This window comes from Pseudorca crassidens, chromosome 16 (genome assembly GCF_039906515.1).
Source record: "Pseudorca crassidens isolate mPseCra1 chromosome 16, mPseCra1.hap1, whole genome shotgun sequence".
Taxonomy (NCBI): domain Eukaryota; kingdom Metazoa; phylum Chordata; class Mammalia; order Artiodactyla; family Delphinidae; genus Pseudorca; species Pseudorca crassidens.
Window position 1 is genome coordinate 6,356,403 of NC_090311.1, and position 25,256 is coordinate 6,381,658.

The 25,256-nt window shown below is 46.5% G+C and overlaps 1 protein-coding gene across 2 annotated transcripts in view; it reads left to right on the plus strand.

Moving 5' to 3' along the window:
* Positions 1-25,256, plus strand: part of ADAM12 (ADAM metallopeptidase domain 12) — a 395,851-nt gene that overhangs the window by 303,624 nt on the left and 66,971 nt on the right. For both annotated transcript variants that reach the window (XM_067709072.1, XM_067709071.1), the window contains exons 11-12: positions 2,638-2,786; positions 24,048-24,225. In XM_067709072.1, coding sequence (XP_067565173.1) covers positions 2,638-2,786; positions 24,048-24,225 — 327 coding nt within the window. The remainder of the gene's footprint in view (positions 1-2,637; positions 2,787-24,047; positions 24,226-25,256) is intronic.

A 25,256-nucleotide genomic window follows, 5' to 3' on the forward strand; every position in this document is an offset into this window, starting at 1 on the left:
GAGTAACGTTCTGCTGACTTTTATTTGCTCTCCACGTACTGCCCAGCCTAATCTTCTCAGTGAATATCCACAATGAATATTTTCCTCTTCTCTGGGTGGCGCTGGTAATTAACATAAACATTCACTGAATGTGTAGGCTGAGGAGGCTGTTTGGAGGGATGGCACTCACCCAGTGGACTTCTGGCTTCGACGGGCTACCCTCTGGTTTCCTTTGAACCTGGAAGCCTTCCAGTGATCTCCACCGTGGAAGTCACTGGAAAGTTTGGGTTTTGTTGATGCCAGGTTCATTTCGAGTCAGATCCCAACGGTCTTTTTACAGAGCAGCCCGTAAAGTTTTAAGAGGGCATCATTTTCTGTTTCATGGTTCCATGGTCCATCGCTACTGACTTTGCCACTTAAAATTGGCGTAAATATTTTTTAGAGCTGAAACTGAATTCCTTATAAGTATGGCGGGTTCTGCAGCTGTGGAGTGTTCAGAGGTTCTTATAACCCATCTGATGGTATTAAGCAACTTTTTAAAGTTCACGTCCTTTATTCTGTTTCCATGCAAGCATTTGGTCAAGATTCCTTCTTTAAAAGGAGACAGGGAAGCCTATTTAAAGAAAAAAAAAATCAAAATGAATGTGGGGAAATAGAAGCAGATGTATGTACTGCAATAGGAATCAAGTCAACCAGAGTTAATCAATAAGAAATGTCTGATGGGCCGGCCAGCAGTAAAGACCATCCTTAGGCTCACTGTTTGTTTACTCCACATAGAAGAGAAGCATCATGTAGGCTGAAAGTCCGCAGCTCCTTCAGTTTCTATAACATTCATGAGATCAACAAAATCAGTATCTTGACCAGATCTAAAGCGTCTAGACTTTCTCCTATTGTGTCTCTAAAGTTGAATTCGTGGGTGTTACGTACGACCGTGCCTCTTTCAAGGACTCACAAATCTAAGAGGAAGGAGATCATGTCGCAAGGAAGCAGGAATCCTAATCACACTGAAAATTTGAGTTCTGTACTGTTTCTCTAGTTTTCCAAGATAGAACAGATCACTAATTTTAGTCACTTCAAGCCGTGCCTTTGTATCTAACTGGACTAAAACAGTCTCGGTTTGGAGATAACGCCAGAAATAAAGAAATAGGTTTTTGTCTTATTAGAAATATGAACTGTTTATCAGGGTCTCTTAAGAGACATACTGTGTATAATCACCTATGCGTGAAAGGGTACGAAACAATTAGGCAATTCAAGACAAAACCAAGATATTCAGTGATACAAAAGAATCTGATGAAGAGTCATTTTTTAAGGATGAATTCCTTGAATTTTTGTGCCAAAGCATGCTAAATGCAGCCCTCAGCATTCTTAGATTGAAGAAAATCGATTTCCTGAAACACGTTTGCGAAGCTTCCTACAACAGGAAACTAAAATCTAAACAAAGTCATTTGTTAGGAATTTCATCTATTCTAAGAATAACTTGGTTCCTTGACATGACACTCTTTTCTTAGACTGAGGGCCAGTGAGAAAGGTAGCTACAGCTGTAACCGCCAACAAGCCTATAAAACCTTATATGAACACACCTATATCAAGAGGCCCCACAAAGATTGTCTGTACAGGAATAATGCGTTCTCTAAAGCACAGTGTCACTGTTTCCTGGAAACCTCTTGGGTAGCCTCTTATCTCCTTCCTGGGTAGCACAAAGCAGGATTCAATGTTACCTTCATTACTCTGTGGTGTGCAGGCTCTTGCAGAAACACCAATCATGGGCACCATTTCTGCAAATCAACTAATTTTAGTTTGTTAAAGTTGAGTAATGATATTTTAAAATTTAATTTCTAATATCTCTTTAGCCAAGCCATGCAGGCACTCCACTAAGTTAAGGGTAGCCAAGCAGTGCTTGCTGGGTGGAGAACCCGCCTTCCAAAACCAAGCAAAAGGTTGAGTGGACTCCCAAGAGCAAACGTCAGAGAGTCAGGATGCCTCCATCCATTTCCAAAGTCTACCTGACAAAACAAAGGGCCAGCAAGAGTAAGGCACAACTGGATAACAATCTTAATCCAATGAGTCTTCAAACAGATGACGCGATGTCGTTAGCTTTTATGGTGCATTCTTATGAATTTTCCAAGGACCCTTCTCTACCAAGTAGACAGCAAGAGGCATACTCAGTAACACTCGCTCAGATCTTATTTATACTGTTCAAAGGATGCTTCCCCTAACGACTTTATCCCAGCATCGTCTCAATCAAGGAGAAAACGGGACTTTCATTACCCGTGAAGGAACGAGCTGCTTCTTCCTATGATACAGGACAACTTTTTGCTTCATTCAGTAGAATGGTGTCTTGTGAGAGATTGTAGGAAGCGAGAGGGAAATGACTGCCCTGATTATTTCATGTAAAGACACAAGGAATCCTACGTGTATTCATGAGGAATGCATTCTTCAGCAGAGGGGCCCCCAAACTAGTTGAATAAAATAGATCAAATCTTCTTTTAAGTTTGAACTATATAATGGGGCTCTATCTCTGTCCTTGTAGGAGATTGGACTCCATTAAATGTTTATAAAAGATAAATATCTGGGGGCCAGGGCTGAGGGGAGGGGGGAGGCTGGGAAAGAGGCCAAAAAGATGTGAACTATACATTGTGCTCTTGTATTTTCTTTGAGGACCATTCAGACAGTCCCCTTGGCGCGGCTGTGACCCTGGCCCATGAGCTGGGACACAATTTCGGGATGAACCATGACACCCTGGAGAGGGGCTGTAGCTGCAGAACGGCTGCTGACAAAGGAGGCTGCATCATGAACCCCTCAACCGGGCAAGTACTGATGCTTCCAGCTGCTCTGAGAGTCGGGATGCAGCTTGACATATGTATTGGGAAACAGCTGGGCAAAGAGCTCCCTGGTTTTCTGGCCAGAGCGCCCATGGAAGCTTCCCGAAAGAAATTCTGTGGACCGTGCTTCCCTGAGAGAAGCACCCAGATTGCAGAGCACAGGGCATGAGGCCTGAGCGCCTCCCTGAGAAGTGGTGGGCACGGATCCCGCCTTTGTTCAGAGATCGCGAATTACCCTACAATCCCAGCACCTGGTTTTGATTCGCACCTACAGCTCCGTCTGGGCGTGGTAAAGCCACGGGGCAAAGTGGGCGCGGTTAGATGGGTCCCGTGCGGGGACGTGCATCTTCCCTCTGGGTTGGCCCTGGGGCGGAGCTGAAATGTGTCAGTAGCTTGGGGATTTGTAGGGTCCCCGCCTCTAATACCACATCCCCTTCTCAGATCTTAAAGGTTTAAATGATGGGACTTTTCCTTTTCAGTAAATGATGTCATTCTTCCTCATTTCATGCCTTTCTGAAACGCTAGACTTGATTCACCCAGGAAAAAAGGAAGACAGTTTCATTACTGCAGCATTCAGAGGAGGTAGAAATAGATGCAACTTGGAGTGATTACAGATTACGATGTGTCCCTACACCTCTACGGGCCCCTCCCAAACTAGAATGGTGTGCTAACGTAGGAAGATTTTCACTAGTGGAGGAAAGCACGCACTTGTTACGATGCCGGCTTCCTTTTTGTACCTTGAGACCTTCCCAGTGCTTTTATCTTTACGGCACTTCCTAGGCCAAGTCTGCTCTCTGAGTTTGCTGAAAGGTAGCACTGGGAACAAGAAGCAAGTGCGGACGGGCAGCCCGAAGGCTGGCCTCTGCGAGGTCGTGGTGTACGCGGGGGGCGGGGCACCTGCTTAAAAGTGCCGGAAGAGGGATGGATTGTTACAGAACGTGGTTATGCTTTTACAACCAATAGCCTCGTGGGCCTCCTCTTGAATGGCCTGTAGGGCAGAACTTCATGCCTCACATCGTGTCGTTTCACGGGAGCTGGTCGATAAGGCGTCTTTCCCCAGCAAGGCACTGCTTCTCCGGTCCGTCACCACCGTCAGCACAAAGCCTTCAGATGTGCATTGTTTTTGCTCGAGGTTCTGTCTTAAGCACAATTCCAGGGACTCACCAAGACCTAGTAGAGGAACTTGCTCTCTGAGTCTGTGATGACAGAAGCCTAGAACCTGAGCAGGAAGTGAAAGTATCTTAGGCCCAACACCAACAGGAAGTGAAATGTTGCAAAACTCAATGAGGGGAGCTTCCCCAAAGGGAGGCAGGTTGCTGCCAGAAGTAGTGCCCCTTGTCATTTAAACTCCCCGGGCAGGGGCAGAATAGCTGCTTGTTGGGTATTTGGGGCAAAGAATCCCTTCTTAGGGGGTGAGGTTGGGCCAGGGCCTGTGGGTGTCTTCTGTTTCCAACATTCCACCAGCCCAGATAGGGTCCAGAATCTCTGGGGAGGAGATTGGCAGGAAGGTGACGTGAAACTGAGTGGTCTTCATGCTTTCTCATTCCTGATGAGCTCCAAGTGGCCACGGAAAATTCAGCCTGTGCTTAATCTCCCTGATCATTAAGTAGGCACAAACGCACCAGCCTATGTGCCTCCAAAAGTGGTTCTCAAAGACTAAGATTGGATTGTTAATATTGTTAATGTTCCAGAACTCGTGATAAAAGAGACGAATGGAAGAGAGGAAAATCTAGATTGGGGATGTTACACTGGGATTGAAGAGGCCTGGTAGCCTCAATTCTGACACTAGTTGTTTTTGGTACAACAAGCAAATTAGTAGCCCCTCTGGCTCTTATGTTTTTATCAGTAAAATGAGTGATCAGTCTTTATTTTTCCTTCCTTCCTTCCTTCTGTCCTTCCTTCCTTCCATCCATCCATCCATCCACACATCCATCCATTTGTCCATCTTTTCATCATTCCATCCATCCATCCATTCATTCATCCACCTATTCTTTCACTTGTTTGTTCGCACATTCAACAAATCCTTTGACTCCTGTGTTTTTTGTTGTGGAGAATGCACAGATGAGGAAGACCCTACAGCCCTAAGAGTCCTACAGCTCTGGAGGCACAATAGCAAGGCATTGCTTTCTGGTACTCTCTGTAATTCTGTGTAAATCCCTTCAAATTGGAAAGTCTTCATGGCAGCGTTTAAGGATTGCAAGCCAAATTACCCTGGAGATATTTGAAAATCATAGGTAGAAATGGTATTGTTAAGGGCTCAGCAAATCATTTAAAAAGCTCCTTTTTTCTGACCAGGGGTTTGCTAATAGCCTTTCCTTGATTTATACCTTATTAGCGATTTCTGAGTTTCCTCTTTTGCTGAGCTCGTGCTTTCGCGTAAATCTTTTCTATTTGGTTCTCATTTATGATCCCACATTCCTGTCCAGAGAGTGGTGTTTTTAATTTTCTCAGATGGAAAGAAACTTCCTAAGCAAGTGGGTGAATTAATCACAAAAGCCCACAGTAAGGAGGAGGTCAAGCTGTTCTCGCCATCTCAGTCATCCATCACCCATTTTAGAATTTCCAGGCTGCTTTTAATCTCCAGTATTATCTCGACGTGGTCATTCTCTTACCTCATAGAGTCCCCACGAGAGTGGGAGAGTGGATTAAATGAGATCATGTGTCTTTGTAAATTGTAAATCACTCCACAAATATATGGAGGTATTATTATTTAGCTTACAGGGACCTTGGAACCATTGAAGAGTTAAAGGCTTTTTTGTTTTTTCAGAATTCCTGCTTATAGTTGCTGGAAAGCACTTCCAGTGCCATGTAAGTGCCCGTGGTGTCTGTGTGAGGGGCTCATTTTCAACTGGCCCACACCCTAACCTTCCTCCCAACTTCCTCCCCACTGCTGATTCAGACATGAGTGGCAAATGTTAAAATGTGATTTAAGTCTCAGCCCCAAAGGTGACTTGCAAAGAGATGAATCAAGGACTGCTTTCACGATACGAAAGTCTCCCAGAATCGAAAAGAACCATGTACTGCAGATGGTTTAAAGGAAAGAAATGCATCCCTTAATACCCCTTGTTTATTCTTTATCAAAACATTCCAGAATCCTAACCCTGACCTTTCACCAACTGCTATCGTTGACGAATTGGACCCAAAGGCCTAAAATTACGAGGATGGAGGAGAATTCTTTTAAACATGGGTGTCATGACTTCAGTCGCGTGTTACAGGAATAGTTGGTGGGGGTGTCCTTGCAGTTTGTATCATTAATCACTGCAAGTCTGTGAGTGTGTGTGAGTGTGTGTGAGTGTGTGTGAGTGTGTTGTGTGTCTTTGGATTGTTAACATTAAGGCCTGGCTTGGAAATGACTCCTTGGCAAAAGCAGTATCTGGGGATTCGTGTGGGAGATTGAACTCAGTTGAGTCCACCCATTGATGAGCATCTTGGAGCCTTTGGTCTTCAAGGGGTTGAGGACTAAGTATGCCACATTTATGGGAGTAAGAAAAACGTGAATAATTGGAGCACTTTGGGAAAAGAAAATTTACTATAATAGTAAATGTCACTTCCTAGAGTAGAAAAGAAAGGCAGTATTGACATTCAAAAACTACTCTCAGAGCTCTCTTTTATTTTTTCGCGGAAAATTTTCTGTTACTGTGAGAGTTGGAGTCAAAGAGCCATCTCCTGAGGGGATGCAGCTGGATCGGAAACCCACGGTAACTCAGCTCCTGCAGCGTGCCACCTGCTTTGATAGATGTTGGGGTTATTTCAGCCACGAACAGGACAGACCCTTTTCTTGCCCTCATGGAACTTGCGTTCTTGTGGGGAAGACAGTCTGGAAAAACAGTAAATCAAAAACTGCAGGTTGGAAGAAGTGCTATGAAGGAAGAAGAGGAAGAGGATAGAAAGGAGACACGTGGGCTGGGGGACCCGACATTAATTAGTGGTTTGGGGGAGACCTCTCCATGGAGATGATGTTTAAGCCAAGACCAACAGGAAGAGAGGGATGGAGAGCCTGCAGAGATGGAAGGACATGGGCTTGGGCAGGTGGGACACCATGAGGAGGGAAAGCATCGCTGACGGGAAGCCAGTGGCTGGTGGGGCTGGATCGGAATGGGGTGGGGCTGGAGGGAAGTGGTGCTGATGCCACTGGAGAGAAAGGAGGGGCCAGAGCACGCAAAGCCCACGCCGCGGTAGGAACATGGATTCATCTCTAGGGCAGGGAACCATCATTGGAGGGGTTTAGGCGGGACAGTAGCATGATCTGAGTTTTCTTTTAAGAATTCTTCACTTTTAAGAAGATGGCGTAGCATCTGAGCTATTGTAGTTTGCCAAATTAAGGGGTTTACTGTCCGTAAAAAATAGGGGGGAGCTTCTTGTCAAAAAAGAAATGGTACATAAACTCTCGTTTTATTTCAGTGTCATTACTAGGCACTTGGAATCCCTTAAGCAGGAGCCTGCGCTAGCACACCGGGGGGCGGATCGCACCGCAGCTTCACCCGCTCACCTCAGCGGTCTTGTAGACCTGATGTCAAAGGTTCTCTTCTGTTTAGGATTTCACTTTGCTTTTCCTCTAGTAAGATTCTTTAAGGGCTCTACTTCAACAGCCACAAAAGAGCACTTCCACACTCTATATATCTGAAGAGATATATACAGATCTAGATATCTGGTATATCTGAAGCCATAGTTTTCATGCTGATACTAAGATGCAGAGCTTGGGGCTGTTTGGGTTTTGTTTAATCCAGACTGGCAGACGGCTCTCAAGCAAAGAATGTGCTGCCTGGCTGCCAAGGGACAGTGGAGGGCAGTGCGCAGAACGCCCTGGAGACTGCGGGCCGAGAAAATAAGCGAACGCGGGTTACCGCCTGCTCGCTCACCAGGGGTGTGGATAATTCACATTCAGCTGAGGCTGGGCATTCTACGTCTACCAGTAGATCAAATCACCACGTTCAAGGTGAAAGCACTGCCATTCCACTTCCTCAGAAGTGTGGATAATTGGCTCATTCGATTCCGTATAATTCAATTCAGGAAACATTCATCGCATACCTCCCTGCTGCACAGCTGTCTGGACGTGGATCACAGCTGGATGGCCTCCACCCAAGTTCAACCTTCTCTCAGGAAAGCTGAGAGGACACAGGCCCTGCCTCCAACTCAGGAAACAGGGCTGGGTGACCAATTACAGCAAAACCACTCATTTACTCAGCTTGTATTTTCTGGGTACCTGTGTGCCAGACTCCAAGGTGCAGAGCGGGGCCACAGACACGAAAGGCAGGAACCTCGATTTCTAGGCCCTTATATTGTGCTAGGGATCCCAGGCAAGTAAACTGCTGATTACAGACTGGAAGCTCAGGGCTGATAGGGGACATTTTGGGGTGCCATGGGGCTCACCACAGGGGCACCTAATCTCATCTATTTACACAATCCTGGGTATCATAACATCATCTATAAGTACTTCAGTTGTGCCTCTAAAAGATAAGGAGAAAATTTTAAACATCACCATAATAGCATCTCACATCTTTAAAAAAATGACCAATAATTCATTGTGAGCAAGGAGCAAAGGTTGGAAGGGGTGGTGGGCAGGGAACGTTCTGGAGTAAAGTCCAGTCTGAACCCATCCCGCAAGAATTGCATAGGGTTAGGCAGACCCTCCTCGAGAATTCCTAGCTCATGTTACAGGAAATTTGGATTTATTTTTGAGGAGGCCTCTATCTGAAAATGTGATTCGGGAAACTAAAATCAACTGCACTTTTCAGTGAAAAGTTCCCAAGTTTCAGATGTGGTAGGAATTGACAGAAATTCGATGTATCTGGAAAGGCTATCCCCTCTCAAGAAACACTTGCTTTCTTGAAAATCAGTGCAGAATACACATAATTAAAACTCACACCCCCATTTGAAGTTTGAGGATCTATCTGAGGTCATGAAATACACTTACTATAAAGGGATTTTACGAGCATGGGATTGGAGAAAATTGTTTCCCCATATCAGTTCTTCATTTGAAGGTGATTATTTTTTTTCTCAAAGAAAAGTTTAAGAAAGTCTTCACTTCCTTCTTCAAGGTGCCGTAGGGAAAACAATGGAAATCTTTATCCAAGGAGTAAAAAATAAATAAACAACAACAAAATGAGGCACTCTAGTAACATTAAAACGCTACAGGGCAGAATCAATGTAACTATCCAGCTAGAGTAACTGAGTTGACCACTTACCGACATGACGATAAGGGGGAAATGAACTGGCAGGAGATATTCCTGACAGCAGTTCAAGAGGACCCCTTGATACAGACCATGTTCTTATTTCCTCTCTGTAGGATTAGATATTGCTCACTGGAAAATGAAGGCGTTTGTCTGCAATTAATGCAGAGTCGGGATAGTAAAAGTCACTGCCCAAGGGCATGGTAGAATGTCCTCTCCTCTTAAGCTGGATGCAAAACAGAGGTCAAGCTACGGAGACTGGTCCACATAGCACTGCTCCCTGAATATCCAGTTTGGGGGAAGTGAACGGAGGCAGACTTGACTTTGACCCTAGAGATTACTGGGGATGTATCTTTCACCAGTCAGTGGTGTGAGCTGGGTGCGGTTATACCCATTTTAAGGCTGAGGAGCAGAAAGTTAAATGAATTGCCTACGTTTTCAAAACTACCCAAGTTGGGCTTCCCTGGTGGCGCAGTGGTTGACAGTCCTCCTGCTGATGCAGGGGACGCAGGTTCGTGCCCCGGTCCGGGAAGATCCCTATATGCCGCAGAGCGGCTGGGCCCGTGAGCCATGGCCACTGAGCCTGTGCGTCCGGAGCCTGTGCTCCGCAACGGGAGAGGCCACAACAGTGAGAGGCCCGCGTACTGCAAAAAAAAACTACCCAAGTGGAAGCCCCAAGACGTTAGGCTGAGTCACCAGGAGCCAAACCTCTGACTTTCCACCTTCCTATTACTTATCTCAAATAAAAATGTGCAGCAGCTGTAAACCTCAGGAAGAGGAGAAGGGCATCTATCCTGGGGTATTAGAGAAAGATGTGCTGGCTTCCCACCGCAGGCTTCGAGGGAGCTCCGTGGTCCAGACTGAGGCTGAGATTGGGGCAGCCGTGCCATCCTGCCTCCCAGGGGTCCTCACCATGTGGAGGTCACCTCGGCTGTATGTGCCGTGTTCAGGCTCCAGGCGGGAACTGAAGCCTTCTCAGTACAGAGCTTTGTCCCTGTGTGACTTCTGGGAAGCAGGAAGGCTGGCCCATTTTTAAGCCATTTAGTTCTGCAAATCTCCTTCAACTTAGGTTACAACAGCAGAGAATTATTTCCTGTCATTGCTCGTTAATCCAGCATTTTATTTGTGGTAGAACATGTGTGAAAACATTGCCGCTGAAATTCTGCCAATCCCTCCCCACTTACACACACACACACACACACACACACACACACACACACACACGGCTTCCTCCTTTCCCCAGGACTTTTGGCACAGAGGCCACAGAGTGAGGTCAAGGGTAAATTCTGGGCCTGTCTGTGACCAACAGTATTCAGAAGGACCCGCTTTAAGCTCTACTAGGTCAGGAATTTTGTCTGTTTTGTTCATTGCTGAAGCCCCAGCACCTGGAACATATAGTAGATTTCAGTAAATTCTTCTTGACTGAAAGGATGAGTGGATGGATAGATGGGTGGATGGATGGATGGGAGGGTGAGTGGGTGGATAGATGGATGGATGGGTGGATGGATGGGTGGGAGGGCGAGTGGGTGGATGGATGGATGAGTGGATGGGTGGACGATTGAGTGAGCTGATAGCAGATGGATAAATGGTCGTGGGCGGCTGGGTGGATGGACAGATGGATGGTGATTCCAGCACAATCAGATGTGTGCAGAGTGAAGCCACATTTCACCTTTCGTGTAATGGCTACACTTCTAAGGAGAAGATTCGGAGACCATTGTCTTTTATACTATAGCGTTTGCTGTAGCATGGCCATTTTCATTTATTTTATATTCCACATCATCTACAATGGAGTTACGGTAACTCACAAGAACAGAAACAATACAATAAAGAGAAAAACGAAAGCAAAATAAAAAAGAATAAGGACTGAGAAACCCCAGGTAAATAGGAGGCTGAGTCCATTGTTTTTTGTTTTTTTTTTTAACTCCATGGAGACCAAGGAGCAATTTACTTTCAAAAGGTGGACTTCTTCTATAAGTGACTTCTCCTGCAAGCCTGGGCTTAATTTAGCTGAAGTAGGAGATGGGAAGTTAAAAATATAAAAACTAAAAGTAGTTGTAAGAATAAGACCCTGTAGACCTCACAGATTACTCTCCAGTTTACAAAGAACTTTCACATCTCCTTTCTCATTTAACTGTCACAGTTCTAAGAGGAAAGGGCAGATACAATCACCTCCATCATACAGATGAGAAAACTGAGGTTTAGAAAGGCCAGAGGCCCCACGGTTGGTCAGGGCCAGACTCAAGATGATCAGCCCACAGCCTCTGGCTCCTGCCTCTGGCCTATCCCCTGGCCCCTGTGAGGAAAGGAACCTTCGGTTCCCAATCCCCTGGGGCAGCGGGAGGGGAACGGGGACATGGGTGCCAGTCTTCACAGCTCTTGAGTTTCAGGCTGACCTGATGGCCAGCCCAGCATCAGGAGCTCAGTGAGGTAAGAACAGGGCCAAAAAAGACTTCAGCCCTCGTTGGGTGGCTTGGAAGTATCTACCATGACCACTTTTCCTATCATGTTTGATTAAAAGTGTTGCAGACTTGCAGAGTCAGCAGATGCAACGGGCATGACCTATACAGGTCTGTCTCCTGGGGCAGGAGGAGAGGGCGGAGCTATCTTGCTGTGTAAACTGCCCTCTGTTAACCCCTGAATCTGTTTATGTCTGCCAGAACCTCATCCCCGACCAGCCCCACGCAAAGACAGCGGCCTCTTCCTGTGATGAAGCTGAGAAGCCAGTCTGACACTGCCTCTGATGGGCTGGGCTCCTTTAGTGGGGTGCAGGTGCCCTGCCCTGAGTCCCCTGCCTTTAGGGACTGGGCTCGGGAGGAAACAGCCGTCAGAGCACAGAAGCGAAAGATCTTTTTTTTTTTCTTTTTTTGCTGTACGCGGGCCTCTCACTGTTGCGGCCCCTCCCGCTGCGGAGCACAGGCTCCGGACGCGCAGGCCCAGCAGCCATGGCTCACGGGCCCAGCCGCTCCGCGGCATGTGGGATCCTCCCGGACCGGGGCACGAACCCGCGTCCCCTGCTTCGGTAGGCGGACTCTCAACCACTGCGCCACCAGGGAAGCCCCGAAAGGTCTTTCTGATAACGCCTAGAGGCCGCCTGTGCACCTCTCAACCGACCAGGGCCTCGTTCATCTCCTTCTTTATTAAAAATTCTGAGAAATTACATTTACACTTTAATTGGTTTCCGGGGAGGAGGAGCTGAGGTCAAAGTTCACGTGTTAAAGACATGAATTATAACGTGCCACAGATGGCTCCATTCTGGGCCCCAGGTGTTTGCTATTAACAATGGAAATGTCCTCTAAGGACGTTTTTGATCATTCGCTCCTGGCCCGGTGGTTTGCCTTGCCGTCTGCGGCCCATCTGGCAGCCCACGGGGTCAAGCGTTTGGTCCTAATGCAGTCACTTTCCATTCCTGTGGGCTCCGCCGGGGTTCCGTTCTGTCGAGTGAACCCGCGTGTTCAGGGTCACGCCGGGCACCCTTGGCCGGGCGGAGTGGGACTCGGTCCACAGCCACCTCCCAGCATGACCTGGAAAGTCCTCCGGCAGAGTCCCGTGCTGTCCCGATGGGCGACGGTTCCCTCTGCCCGCAGCTTGTTGAGACCCGCGTGAGCTCACAACCTCCCTCAGGTGTGTGCGTGGCCGCAGGTGTGCTCCATAAATCCCGCTTTCCGGCCGCCATTTCTCCTGGCCTCAAAGCTGTTCAGGGAGGTGCTCGACGGTGCTCTCCGAGTCGCCGGCAGGACCGTGGGCTCCACTGTTACCTGCACCCGACTCCAGGGAGCCAGAGATTCCTGGACCACTGCCCTCTTCCTGAATACTGATGCTGGCTCCGGGCCATTTGTGCCCTGTCACACTTGAGGCTGCCGGAGGCCTCCTGACTGCCCTTGAGGCAGTGTCGCTGCAGAGGGAAAACGCAGGCCTTCGGATCAGGAGGCTGGGTTTTCAGTCCTGACCCTGGAACCAGAGGACTGTGGCAAGGTGTCTAACTGCTCTGTGCTTCAGTTTCCTCATCTGTAAAATAGGAATGATACAATCTGACTCACCGGGCAGTCGGTGAGCAAGGATGCCCACCAGGCTTCTGGTCCACAGCAGGCCCTTGCTCGAGAATGGTAAGTGCTGTTAATATTTTTACTCATTATCCTGGATGTGCAGGACGAGATGAAGTCAAAATCCCCTGAAACGGGGTGACCTTGGGCTGCACCTCAGTCCTGCCAGGCTGCTGACCACCAGGCCAGTTGCCACGGGTGCAGACACCACTGCCTGCCCCAACAGGACGTGCCTCTGGGTCACTCCTAAATTCTGTGCGTGGTGACTGCAAGCTTTTATTCCAGGGCGTAATTGTGAAAAACCTAACGGTTTTTCTCAAGATGGCCCGAGAACTTTGGGGTTAACAGTTGGCCGAGCAAATCCATCCCAACCAAGACTTCTTGCACCCGTTGGTGTCCGTGGGCCCTGCGTTCCCCGAGGAAGAGAAGGTGGGGACAGTGTGAGTCTTGTGCTCCTGGAGGATCTAGGAATGCATAGAACTTGGCCCTGAACTGTGTGTTATTGTTTGCTTTTGGAAAAGCTCTTCAGGCTGATTGCAGATTTAGCGAGGAAGGGTCAGTAGGTCGCGCTGTCAGAGAACGGAGGGCGGGTCTGGTCTGTCTGTGGCCACACTGCCCTCCGACCCCCCGCCTAGCAGCTTGGCTGTGGAGGAAGGGTTCAGAAGAATACGTGCAGGGTGCTCATGTCACCAGAGCTTTGGGAAAGTCCTTTGGAAAAAGTTCCAACAACTCAGAGCCACCACAGCCAGCGGCATGGTGGGTAACAGTCATGTAAACAGCGTCTTTGTTTGTTTGTGTTGGTTGGTGGTTTATGCTTCCTAAGCCCATGTTCTGGCTGAGCTAGAGATAGCTCGGCCCTTCCAGGATGAGCAGAGTCTTCAACACCATGTATGTATTAGATGGAGGGATCCTATTAACTGCTTGATCATTCCTTTGCCTCCTGAATCACCCTTCTCTCTAGTTGACTGGTACTTGTGGTCTTACAGTTTAAAGATTGCTACATTTTGGCTACAATTGTAATAAATTCTGCACCGTGTTGGAAAATGTTTCTAAGCCCTAGAACGTGCAAGACCCTGGCAAACCGTAATTTGAAATAGCCAAAACAGCGCCTCTAAATAAGGAAGAGACACACATCTTTTTCAGGCAAGTATTGGCAGCTGGCATCTTTGAAGTTAACCAGAGACTTTCCCATTTGTGTTTGAAGCTCATTTGTTCTCTCCCTCAGCGGGCAAGGTAGTTATTATTCCCGGCCTGCAGGTGTGAAAACTGAGGCTTGGTTTTAAAACTGAGCTTTAGTTTTAATAGATGGGGTGCTCGTACTTAGTCTTCCAGTTTCGATTCTTCTCCAGCTGCCCTGTGCCATGCGCCCCGATCGACAGTAGCCTCCCAGGCCTGCTGCCTCTGTCACTTCCACTGTCAGGAGAAAATAAAACTCCATCTCAGTCTGCAAGAAGAAATCAGTGGGAGGCGGAATGTCAGCAACATATTTCCCCAAACCAGTTATCCCTTTACCATCTAATCATTTACCAGCTGTAGAAGATGTGAGGTGTTTTTTTGTTTTTTTCAATCGATTTAAGCAGAGAAATCTGGATGGCTTCCCATCCCTGGTTTTCTGCAACGTTGGCTTTTCCTGTCACACGGTTATGTCAGCTCCAAGCTGTTCTCAGCAGCTACCCAGACTGCTCCATCCTTCTTCCTCCGGTCACTTGCCTTTCTTTGCTGCAATCTGCGTGCGGACTGTGGTCCCCCGACCCCCGCCCACCAGAGCTTGGAGCTGAGGAACCTGGATTCTTTGGGACCCAGCACACAGTTCTTAATGAGGCAGGGCGGTCAAAGGAAACATCAAGAACAGTGTGACCTGCAGCCCTGGTGAATCCAGCCTGCTTGCAGCTGCTTCCCCTAGCTGCCTAATTGCCAACAAGAAAAGATAATTCCCGGAGAGCTTTTGCAAGGCAGATGACTCCCGACTTCCACTGTCAAGATTGATAAATGGGCTTAGTATGATTCGCCCCCAAGAATACAGCCGTGAGATGCACAATAGGCTCCTACAAGAAAAGAATTTTCTGACTGCAGATGTGTCAAAGTAAAAGTAACGCCTAATAATGTTTTACTTGGCAACTTGGTGACGGGCTGAAATATTAAGCTGTGACTGCGTTTACGGTGGGAAGCCATAAGTGGCATTCCTCTTTTGAAAAGTGGGTTGTGTGTGTGTGTGTGTTTTCCAAAATCACCTGGTGGTTTATTTCATTGGCTTTTTATTTCTAACCTTGCATTCAGCATGGTAAACTTGCCCGCAAGCGTCCTTGGTTGGTAAATATTGGGAAAAAAGGCAGATGTGTCTAACTAAAGAGGTCACATCTGAACAGGAGCCAGGCACTCTGGCGAGGTGTCTGCAAGAAATTCTCTGCCCGTGAGCTGAAAGCAGCACTTTTTTCTGGGTCCTAGGTATAATCACTTTAAAGCATCCTTGTTGCCAAGGGAAAGTGTCATGCAGAGGGGGTTCTTTTCTGAATAATTCTCGAATTTTATTGCTTTGCACCAGCCTGTCGCTGCTATATGTCAATTCACTTAGCTGCTGTCCTGGCATATTTGGGATAATTTATGAAAAGTTAAAAAGCACGTTGTGATGAGTTTGCCAAAAACTGTAGAAGAAACTGAGGCTTTTCTTTTCAAACTACCGACCGTGGGCTACACGGGATCTGCAATGTCATGAGCAACTATATGGCCCCATTCAATGTTCTTTTCATTAACAGTCCAGGGAATAAAGCTATGAAATAAGAAAGGAACAAAATGAGCCAAAGGAAGGCAGAAGTATCGTACTTTGGAGTTTGAAACAAGTGGAAGGAACTTCAGAACAGAAACACCTTTCTGTTCACAGTCAGAACCTTTGCTGGTACCTTAATTAATACAGAGTGTGATGATTAATCAGTTAACCTGCTCTAACACTTAAAGATATTTGAAAAATTCATTTGTGATTTGAATTTGGCTTTGTGAGACAGATTCTCTTAGAATTTCTAGCACATGCCTACAATCAGATGAGGTTTCAAAACGCTGTACCTCGAGTTTTTCTTAGAAAATGGAACCGCAGGGGAAAAGAGAACTATTTCTAGTTTAAGTGCAAGAAAGCTGACCTGTAATGCACCTAGTTTGCATTTCTTATTGTTCACACAAATAGGTGTGGATTTGTCCATATATGATCCTTACAACATTTGAATTTTAAACTGAGGTCAGTTGTTCCCAAGCGTTAATTTTGATAATTTGATAAATCACCTGGACCATCAACTAATGAATAGATAAACAAATTGTGGTGTAGTCTTACTTACAAGGGAATATTAGTCATTGAAATAAATGAGGTACTGATAGTGCCACAACGTGGATGAACCTTCATGCTGAGTGACAGAAGCCAGACATAAAAGGTCACATATTGGATGATTCCATTTATATGAAATGTCTGGACTAGGCAGATCCAGAGAGACAGAAAACAGATTAGTGGTTGACAGGGACTCTGGGGGAGAGGGGATGAGGAGTGACTGCTTCACAGGGTGCGGTTCGTTTTGGGGGCTCAGGAAAAGGTTCTGGAATTAGTGGTGATGGTTGCCTAACACTGTGAATGTACTAAAAGCCGAGGGATTATATATTTTTAAGTGGTGAATTTATGTTATGTGAATTTTACCTCAATTTAAAATGAAATCACCTGGAGAGCTTGTTAAAACAGTTGCTGGACCCCACCCCCGATTTTTTTTCAGGCGGCAGGTCGTTTGCATTTCTGGTAGGTTGCCAGGTGAAGCTGGGACCACACTTTGAGGGCCCTGATCCAGGCAGGTGGTTTGAGTGATGGAAGGATGCCTTCTTCGTGTGTAAATAAGCACATCAAGGCTGTATTGATCACTGCCAATGTTTCAGGAGTTTTACTGCAGGTGATCCAGGGCTGACATGGTATCTGTAGTGAAGAACGTAAGTTTTGTAAATAACTGAACTTGGGATCAGATCTAGTCTCTGCCATCCCCTAACTGAGAACTCTTAAACAAGGGCCTTCACCTCATTTGCAAAATGGGAATAACAATACCTATCTCACTGTGTTGTTTTAAAATGTAAATTTAAAGAAGAAAGTATAAAGAAGAAGAAAATATGACTATGAAAAAGTACCCATCATATCTAGCTTAAAGCAGGCTCTCAAATAGTTATTCCAAAAAAGTATGTATAGTGTATGTCATCAGTTCAATATAATTATATATGTTTATATATTTTATATAATTTCTATATGAATAAATATGCATGATGCATTTATGTATGTGAATGTATTGTATTTCTAATATTTTATTTATAGGGATGGAGAGGCAGTGTGGGGAGTAGGTGTGTCCAATAGTTCCCTTGGCAAAGGTCCAGCAAGGGGAGAGTGGGAAGGGTTGGGGCCATATTTTAATCATCATAGGATCCTCCTCAGAGCTTTAAATATAATAATTACTTCTCCAGTGAGTGAGTAGATGAATGAGGGAGGAGTGAACATACTATCCCAAAAGTTTCATTCTGCTATCATCAAAAGTTCAGAAGCGGGCTTCCCTGGTGGCGCAGTGGTTGGGAGTCCGCCTGCCGATGCAGGGGACGCGGGTTCGTGCCCCGGTCCGGGAAGATCCCACATGCCGCGGAGCGGCTGGGCCCGTGACCCACGGCCGCTGAGCCTGCGCGTCCGGAGCCTGTGCTCCGCAATGGGAGAGGCCACAACAGTGAGAGGCCCGCGTACCACCAAAAAAAAAAAAAGTTCAGAAGCAGAGTTGGTATCCGGGAAGCAGGGTGATGAGCAAGCATGTCCTTGGAGGCGTTCTCTTGTGTGGGCAAATTGGAGAAATAGTCTGAACAAGCATTGTGCTGATAGATCCTGTCTGTGGAGCCTGACACCGTGCTGGGGAGTGGATTCCATGTCTTGTTCAAGGTCCACTGGCCCATTTTTCATGCAAACCAATGAACTGCTCATTGAGTCCTTAAGCCAACAATTAGTGACATCTCCGGTGCACTAGGTACTGTGCAACCAGTGACCACTTAGACGTATTGTAGAAGGTGTTTAAATGTGTGTAAATTAGGATTCTATTGTAATTACAGGACTCTGATATTTGGTATCATAAAATTCCCTTATCTCTTGAGAGTTGAAATCATTTTATTTATTTTTCATTGAAACATAATTGATTTACAATGATAATTTCTGCTGTACAGCAAAGTGATTTAGTTAAACATATTCATACATTCTTTTTTATATTCTTTCCCATTCTGGTTTATCTCAGGATATTGAATATAGTTCCCTGTGCTAATACAGAAGGACCTTGTTGTTTATCCATTCTCTATATAATAGTTTGCATCTGCTAACCCTGAACTCCCACTCCATCCCTCCCCCACCCCCCTTCCCCTTGGCAACTACAAGTCTGTTCTCTGTGAGTCTTTCTGTTTCATAGATTAGTTCATTTGTGTCATATTTTAGATTACACGTATAAGCGATATCATATGGTATTTGTCTTTCTGACTTACTTCACTTAGTATGGTGATCTCTAGGTGCATTCATGTTCCTGCAGATGGCATTATTTCATTCTTTATTATGGCTGAGTAGTATTCCATTGTGTATACGTACCACATCTTTATCCATTCATCTGTCGGTGGACATTTAGGTTGTTTCCAGGTCCTGGCTGTTGTGAATAGTGCTGCTATGACCATAGGGGTGCAAGTTTCTTTTTGAATTATAGTTTTGTCTGGATATATGCCCAGGGGTGGGATTGTTTGATCCTGTGGCAACTCTGTTTTTAGTTTTTTGAGAAACCTCCATACTGTTCTCCATAGTGACTACACCAGCTTACATTCCCACCAACAGCGTAGGAGGGCTTCCTTTTCTCCACACCCTCTCCAGTATTTGTTATCTGTAGACTTTTTAATGATGGCCATTCTGACCGGCATGAGGTGGCATCTCAGTGTAGTTTTGGTTTGCGTGAAATCATTTTAGATCACTGAATTCTGCTTACTGAGGGAGGGCCATCGGTTTAGATATAGATTTTAGTTACTCTCTCCTTCCTTCCTACACACCGATCAACCAAGATGATCCCGGCAGAAGGGAGATGATGGGCAGACCCTTGCTTGTCCATCAAAATTAGTTTGCTTGGGCTTCCCTGGTGGCGCAGTGGTTGAGAATCCGCCTGCCGATGCAGGGGACACGGGTTCGTGCACCGGTCCGGGAAGATCCCACATGCCGCGGATCGGCTGGGCCCGTGAGCCATGACCGCTGAGCCTGCGCGTTCAGAGCCTGTTGCTCCGCAACGGGAGAGGCCACAACAGTGAGAGGCCGCGTACCGCAAAAAAAAAAAAAAAAAAGTGTGGGGGAATAAGAGTTTGAAATTCTTATGAAAAGTATCTTTAGCCATTATCAGAGCTTGGTCCATGCAGGGCAAAGCTCCCCTCCCCCATTTAATGATGCTCCATGGTAGTCTTTTGCCATCAGCCTGACCTCCAAGGGCTTAGGGGTCTTCTCTGGGGAGGGGGTCGCCCCTCTGGGTGTGTGTTACTGACAGAAGAGTCTGCTGCTTTCTGCTGAACAAAGTCCTCGAGGCCAGTCACGCCTGCCCACGCGCCTTTGCACAGGCTCCTCCCTCTGCCTGGAACGTTCTTCCTCCGGATGTTCTTCCACCTCGTTCCCTCACATCCTTCTGGTGAGAGCCCCAAATGCCTTCCCCTCCGGGAAGTCTTCCCTGATCACCCTCCCTAAAAGGTCAGCACCTCGCACATCCTCTCCCCCTGACCTGTCTTACTTTTCTCTTTAATGCTCATTCCTTGCTAATAGGTAATTGATTCCCTTATCTTCTGTATTATTCGGCTGCCCCACTAGATGGATTTGTGTATGTTTCATTCATTCCATCTCCCCAAAGCCCAGAACAATGCCTGGAACATAGTACGTATTGAATAAATATTTGCAGGATAATTGAATGATGAGTGACAGGTTACTCTGCTTTTCTTCCTCTAAAGCCTGACTTTCTCTAAGTGCCCAAATAGGGCTCAGGAATATTCTATCAGAGGGAAATAGTCACCTGTTCTCCATGATGAGAAATCATGAAAGGATGACTGCAGTAAAGATACTCTGCAGGTACGAAATGCTCCTCGGACACATTGCCGTTTGTCATCAAGAGAGGTCGTGGAGGATGGCAGAGATGTTTCTCCATCCTCACGTAGAGGTGGGAATGTTGACCGGTCCAGCCCACAGAGAGGGCAGGAAGGTGTGGGGAAAGGTCGCTGGCCTCCCCAAGGGGCCTCCCTGGGGTCCCTCTGAACGAGTCAGAAAGGCCCAGATTGCAGGGAAAGAGGACCTATTCACATGTGCTCTGGGCACAGGAGCTGTGAGCCATGGCCGGCAGCTGCTGGAGGTTTTAATTATACTGACTTTGAAGGCAGGCGTCCTGCTGGTGAAATCGGGTTACACGTTGCGAGGCCCGGCCCTGTGTTGTGAGTGACGGTGAGCGAGGATCAGTTTCAGTGTCGGTGAGCTCATCCACACCTCGTCTGGCATCTGAGGAGAACATTGCTGCTTTGTTGTTGCAGCAGAGGCACCTCGAGGAATTCGCGCCTGGACGCTGTTCCTCAGATCAAGGCTGCAAAGCTGTGAATTGGGTGGATGATTCTAAATGAGAGAGAACTTTAAAAGCACCTGGGGTTTGTCCTTCAACAGAATAGGAAAAAACTAAGAGAACTAGAAATGTATTATTACGCAGATAACTCGACTTCTGTCTGACCACATCCAGCACAGACGCGAAAAGAGTCGGTTTTTTGCTAACAGTTGATCTGTTCTCCTCTCCCAAATAATCTGAATTTTAAATCCTGGACTTAAACTGATCTCATTCATCTTGTTTCTATCCTTTTTTTTTTTTTTTTTTTTTTGCGGTACGCGGGCCTCTCACTGTTGTGGCCTCTCCCGTTGCGGAGCACAGGCTCCGGACGCGCAGGCTCAGCGGCCATGGCTCACGGGCCCAGCCGCTCCGCAGCGTGTGGGATCCTCCCGGACCGGGGCATGAACCCATGTCCCCTGAATCGGCAGGCGGACTGTCAACCACTGCGCCACCGGGGAAGCCCATCTATCCCTTTTTTTTTTAATGTCAATCCCCCCCAAAACCCAAAATGTATTTGTTGTTTTGAAAGACAGTGAGATAGGAGGGCTCGTCGGAGCTGTTCCTGGAGCTGGTTTCAGCCCTCTAATCCCCGGACGCTCGTGGGCATCTTCTCACTTGGGAAGCAGGGTGATTGATACCCCTCTTTCACCGAGCTTCTGTTAATCTTGCTATAAACTGCTGTTAATCTTGCTTATACACCATTCCCGAGGCTTACAATTTATCCTTGTGTCTTTCCTAATTTAACATTTTCTAGAAATCAATGCGCTCCCAGAATGAGCTGGTCAGAGCTCATCACAGCACCTGGTTGGGTATCATTGAGTGAGAATGAGGTTTAGTCTCCTGGGTCAGGCCTTGAGATAGAGCCGTCCTGGGAAATGCTTACACTGGAGAAGATTCCATTTCTTCCACTGCAAAGAGAAGTACTGCTCTCAATTCCCTGTGTGATGTACTGTCGTCTTTTCAACACAAAGCTCTTCAAATGGGCAAAATTACACTTTTTCCTGTGGCTCATCATCTGAAGCTATTCAGCATCACTTTTGATACCAGAGACAATCCCTCTGTCTGCCCAGGAAAGTTACAGAGATTTCGAAAGGAACTCTGTTACAGCACTACAGCTGAGTCCTGGTTTATTGTCTTTGTATCCAAGAGCAAGACTTGCATGTACTAATTTACTTGGAGATTAGCATTCTACTTCAGAGTTAATAGCCTGAGATTGATAGAAAACACGTGGGGAGATAGCGCAGCGTTACCAGTTTGGCCCTGGAACTCATCATGATCTTGAAGTATCGCCAGACTCCATCATTGAATGGTGGCTAGTCTGCGGTCTTCAGGGAAATCTAGCAGCACGTACTGGTTTGGCCAATTGATTGGGATCCAGTTATAATGTCATCCTGTCTTCATGGGAGAGGGTGCTTGGGCTTGCTGGTCAGCAAGTCCTGCTTCCTCACCAACTGATAAAACCTGGCTTTCTGGTGTGCTTAGCCCTTACTTATGGTAATCACTGCCTAAGACCTGGGAAAGCGCATTCGTAAAAGAGTCAGATGCTTTATATATGTTAGGGACCCCTAGCTGCCATGGGAAACAAACCCCTAATTTCCAGGGGCTTTACCATCATAGAGATGTGTTTCCCTTGCATGTGACGCCATGGAGCTCTGTGCTGTCAGTGAGTCAGGACCAGGTGCTGTGTCTGGCTCGTCCCCCTCCTAGGATGTTGGACTGGTCTGAGCACAGCTGGCAGCAGGGGAGAGGAGGGAACAGCTACTTAACTACCTTCAGCCAGAAGTGACGCATGTCATTTCCCCTCTGCTAATTCCATCACCACGGATTATCACACAGCCCACCCAGGAGCAAGGTGGGTGGTACAGCCCCTCTGGACCATGGAAGGGGGAGCACGAGCTCTGCAGGGAAGTTGGCCAACTTGGCCACATCCCTATGTAGCCCTGGTTTTCGAGGCAAGGGCAGGACCTGCACTTCTGACCACCTCCATTCTCTTAGAGCTGTGCCTGGGGAGACAGTGGTTTGCCCTTTCTAGGCCCAAACCAGTATCAGCCGGCCCTGACCCACCATGGGGATTGTGTCTGTGAAGCTGTGGAGTTGATAAGCTCAGTCATTTGTACCTTCCCCCTCCCTCGGGATAATGATTGCCTTTATTATTTTCTTTTTAACTGAAGTATAGTTGATTTACAATGTTATGTTAGTTTCTAGTGTACAGCACAGTGATTCAGTTACATATACTTTTTCACATTCTTTTCACTTACAGGTTATTACAAGGTATCGAATATAGTTGCCTGTGCTCTACAGTAGGTCCTTGTTGTTTATCTATTTTATATATAGTAATTTGTATCTGCTAATCCCAAACTCCTACTTTATCTGCCCCTGCCTTTCCCCTTTGGTAACCATAAATTTGTTTTCTGTGTCTGAGTCTGTTTCTGTTTTGTAAATAAGTTCATTTGTATCACTTTTTAGATTCCAAGTATAAGTGATATCAGATGATATTTGTCTTTCTGTCTGACTTACTTCACTTAGTATGATAATCTCTAGGTCCATCCATGTTGCTGCAAATGGCATTATTCTTTTTATGGCCGAGTACTATTCCATTGTATATGTCAATATATATGTACCACATCTTCTTTATCCACTCATCTGTAGATGGACACTTAGGTTGCTTCCATGTCTTGGCTATTGTAAATAGTGCTACTATGAAAATTGGGGTGCACGTATCTTTTTGAATTGGTTTTCATCTTTTCTGGATATATGCCCAGGAATGGGATTGCAGGATCATATGGTAGCTCTATTTTTAGTTTTTTGAGGAATCTCCATACTGTTTTCCATAGTGGCTGTACCAGCTTACATTCCCACCAACAGTGTGGGAGGCTTCCCTTTTCTCCACACCCTCTCCAGCATTTATTATTTGTAGACTTTTTGATGGTGGCCTTTCTGATCAATGAAGTTAGAGCACTCCCTCACACCATACACAAAAATAAACTCAAAATGGCTTAAAGACTTAAATGTACTTTTCTCATCTCTGTACTTTCCAATATGAACATAGTGTTCATATTACAAGCTACAGGTCCTAAGCATTCACTTTCCATTATATCATTTCACACAGAACTATTAATGATGTCTGTAACGAGACAATCTAAAGTTGTTGATTTGAAAACCCTCCAAAGGTCATTTCTTTGGGGATAAAGCACTTCCTCATCAGTGGTGTTGGAACTCTGCAGGATTGGACCTCCGGGCGTAGTCGAAGGTGCCTCATTTTACACCGCTCAAGCCTTTGTTCACTGAAACTAACAGCGGCCACCCAGGCAGATGGTGCCCGTGGGTACCATGCACAGCTGCACGAGAAGGATGCGTGAGGCCTTTCGGTGCCCTGACGACTGACGTCCTGGCTCTTCCCTGCAGGTACCCGTTCCCCATGGTATTCAGCAGCTGCAGCAGGAAGGACCTGGAGGCCAGCCTGGAGAAGGGCATGGGTATGTGCCTCTTTAACCTGCCGGAAGTGACGCAGTCCTTTGGGGGCCAGAAGTGCGGGAATGGATATGTCGAAGAAGGAGAGGAGTGTGACTGTGGCGAACCGGAGGTGAGACAGACGTTTCCAGAATGTTGGTCTCGCGTTCGCGGCTGGGCCAAGAAGCAAGAACTTGAAGGAATTGTGTGGTAGAATGAAAGTGCTAGAAATGCAGGATGGAAAACTCCTACATGACCACCTTGAACAAACTTCATAAGCCAGGGTGGCCTTCTTGAATTTTAAGTATTGCATAGAATAAGTTGTATCACTGGTTTAAAAAGATAAAGAATCTTCTCTGTTGAAGGACGCAGCAGCGTAGGCAGGATGAGGACAACGAAAAAGCGTTTAGCTTTGAGTTTGACAGAGAAGAAAGCCTTGGAATGCTGGCTTCAAATGGCTAATAAGTACCAAGTCTTTCTCTCTGTAAGGTGTGCACCCGAGGGGAATTTGAATAAGCAGCGTTCATTTTTAACCAAGAGCTTCTTCCCAAGTTGAAATTCTGCTCCTGCTGCCGCAGCTTCCTCTGTATGGACGACCTGAGGCGCCCAGGCTCCGGCCTGTCTGCTTCTTAGCTTTCAGAAGAAATAAGTGAAAGCGGGGAACATTTTTATCCAGCAAAAGGCGTATTTAACCCTGTTTTCCAGCCAGTGTCAGGACATTTTCTCATTTCTGTAGGGCCCAAGATAAAGTTAACCAGCATCAAAATTCTAACAGCCATTTTTAAATCTCTGAATAATCTTGGGAAGGAAAGAGAAAGACAGGACGCAGTGAGACCACCTGGTGAAAGAAGTACCCCCTCAAAACTTGAAGGAGGTTGATTTAGAATAAACCAAAGCCAGTCATTTGTATAGCAGGCTGTCTCCATGTGGGAGTCCCTCCCTGAGAGCTTGTGCAAGCTGCAGCGGTAGTCAAGTTCAAGATGGGCTTAGCTAAATTCACAAACCGGCTTGATGAGGCCTTAGGAAGAGCACGCCTGGGAGGGGTGCTCTGAAAGGGGGATTCGGGGATGGAAGGGAACTTGTGCTGAGACTCTGGGACATCCCTCAAATTCCTGTGTTCATCAAACAAACAACTGGTTATAGAACCTTCATCCTGTCCAAGTC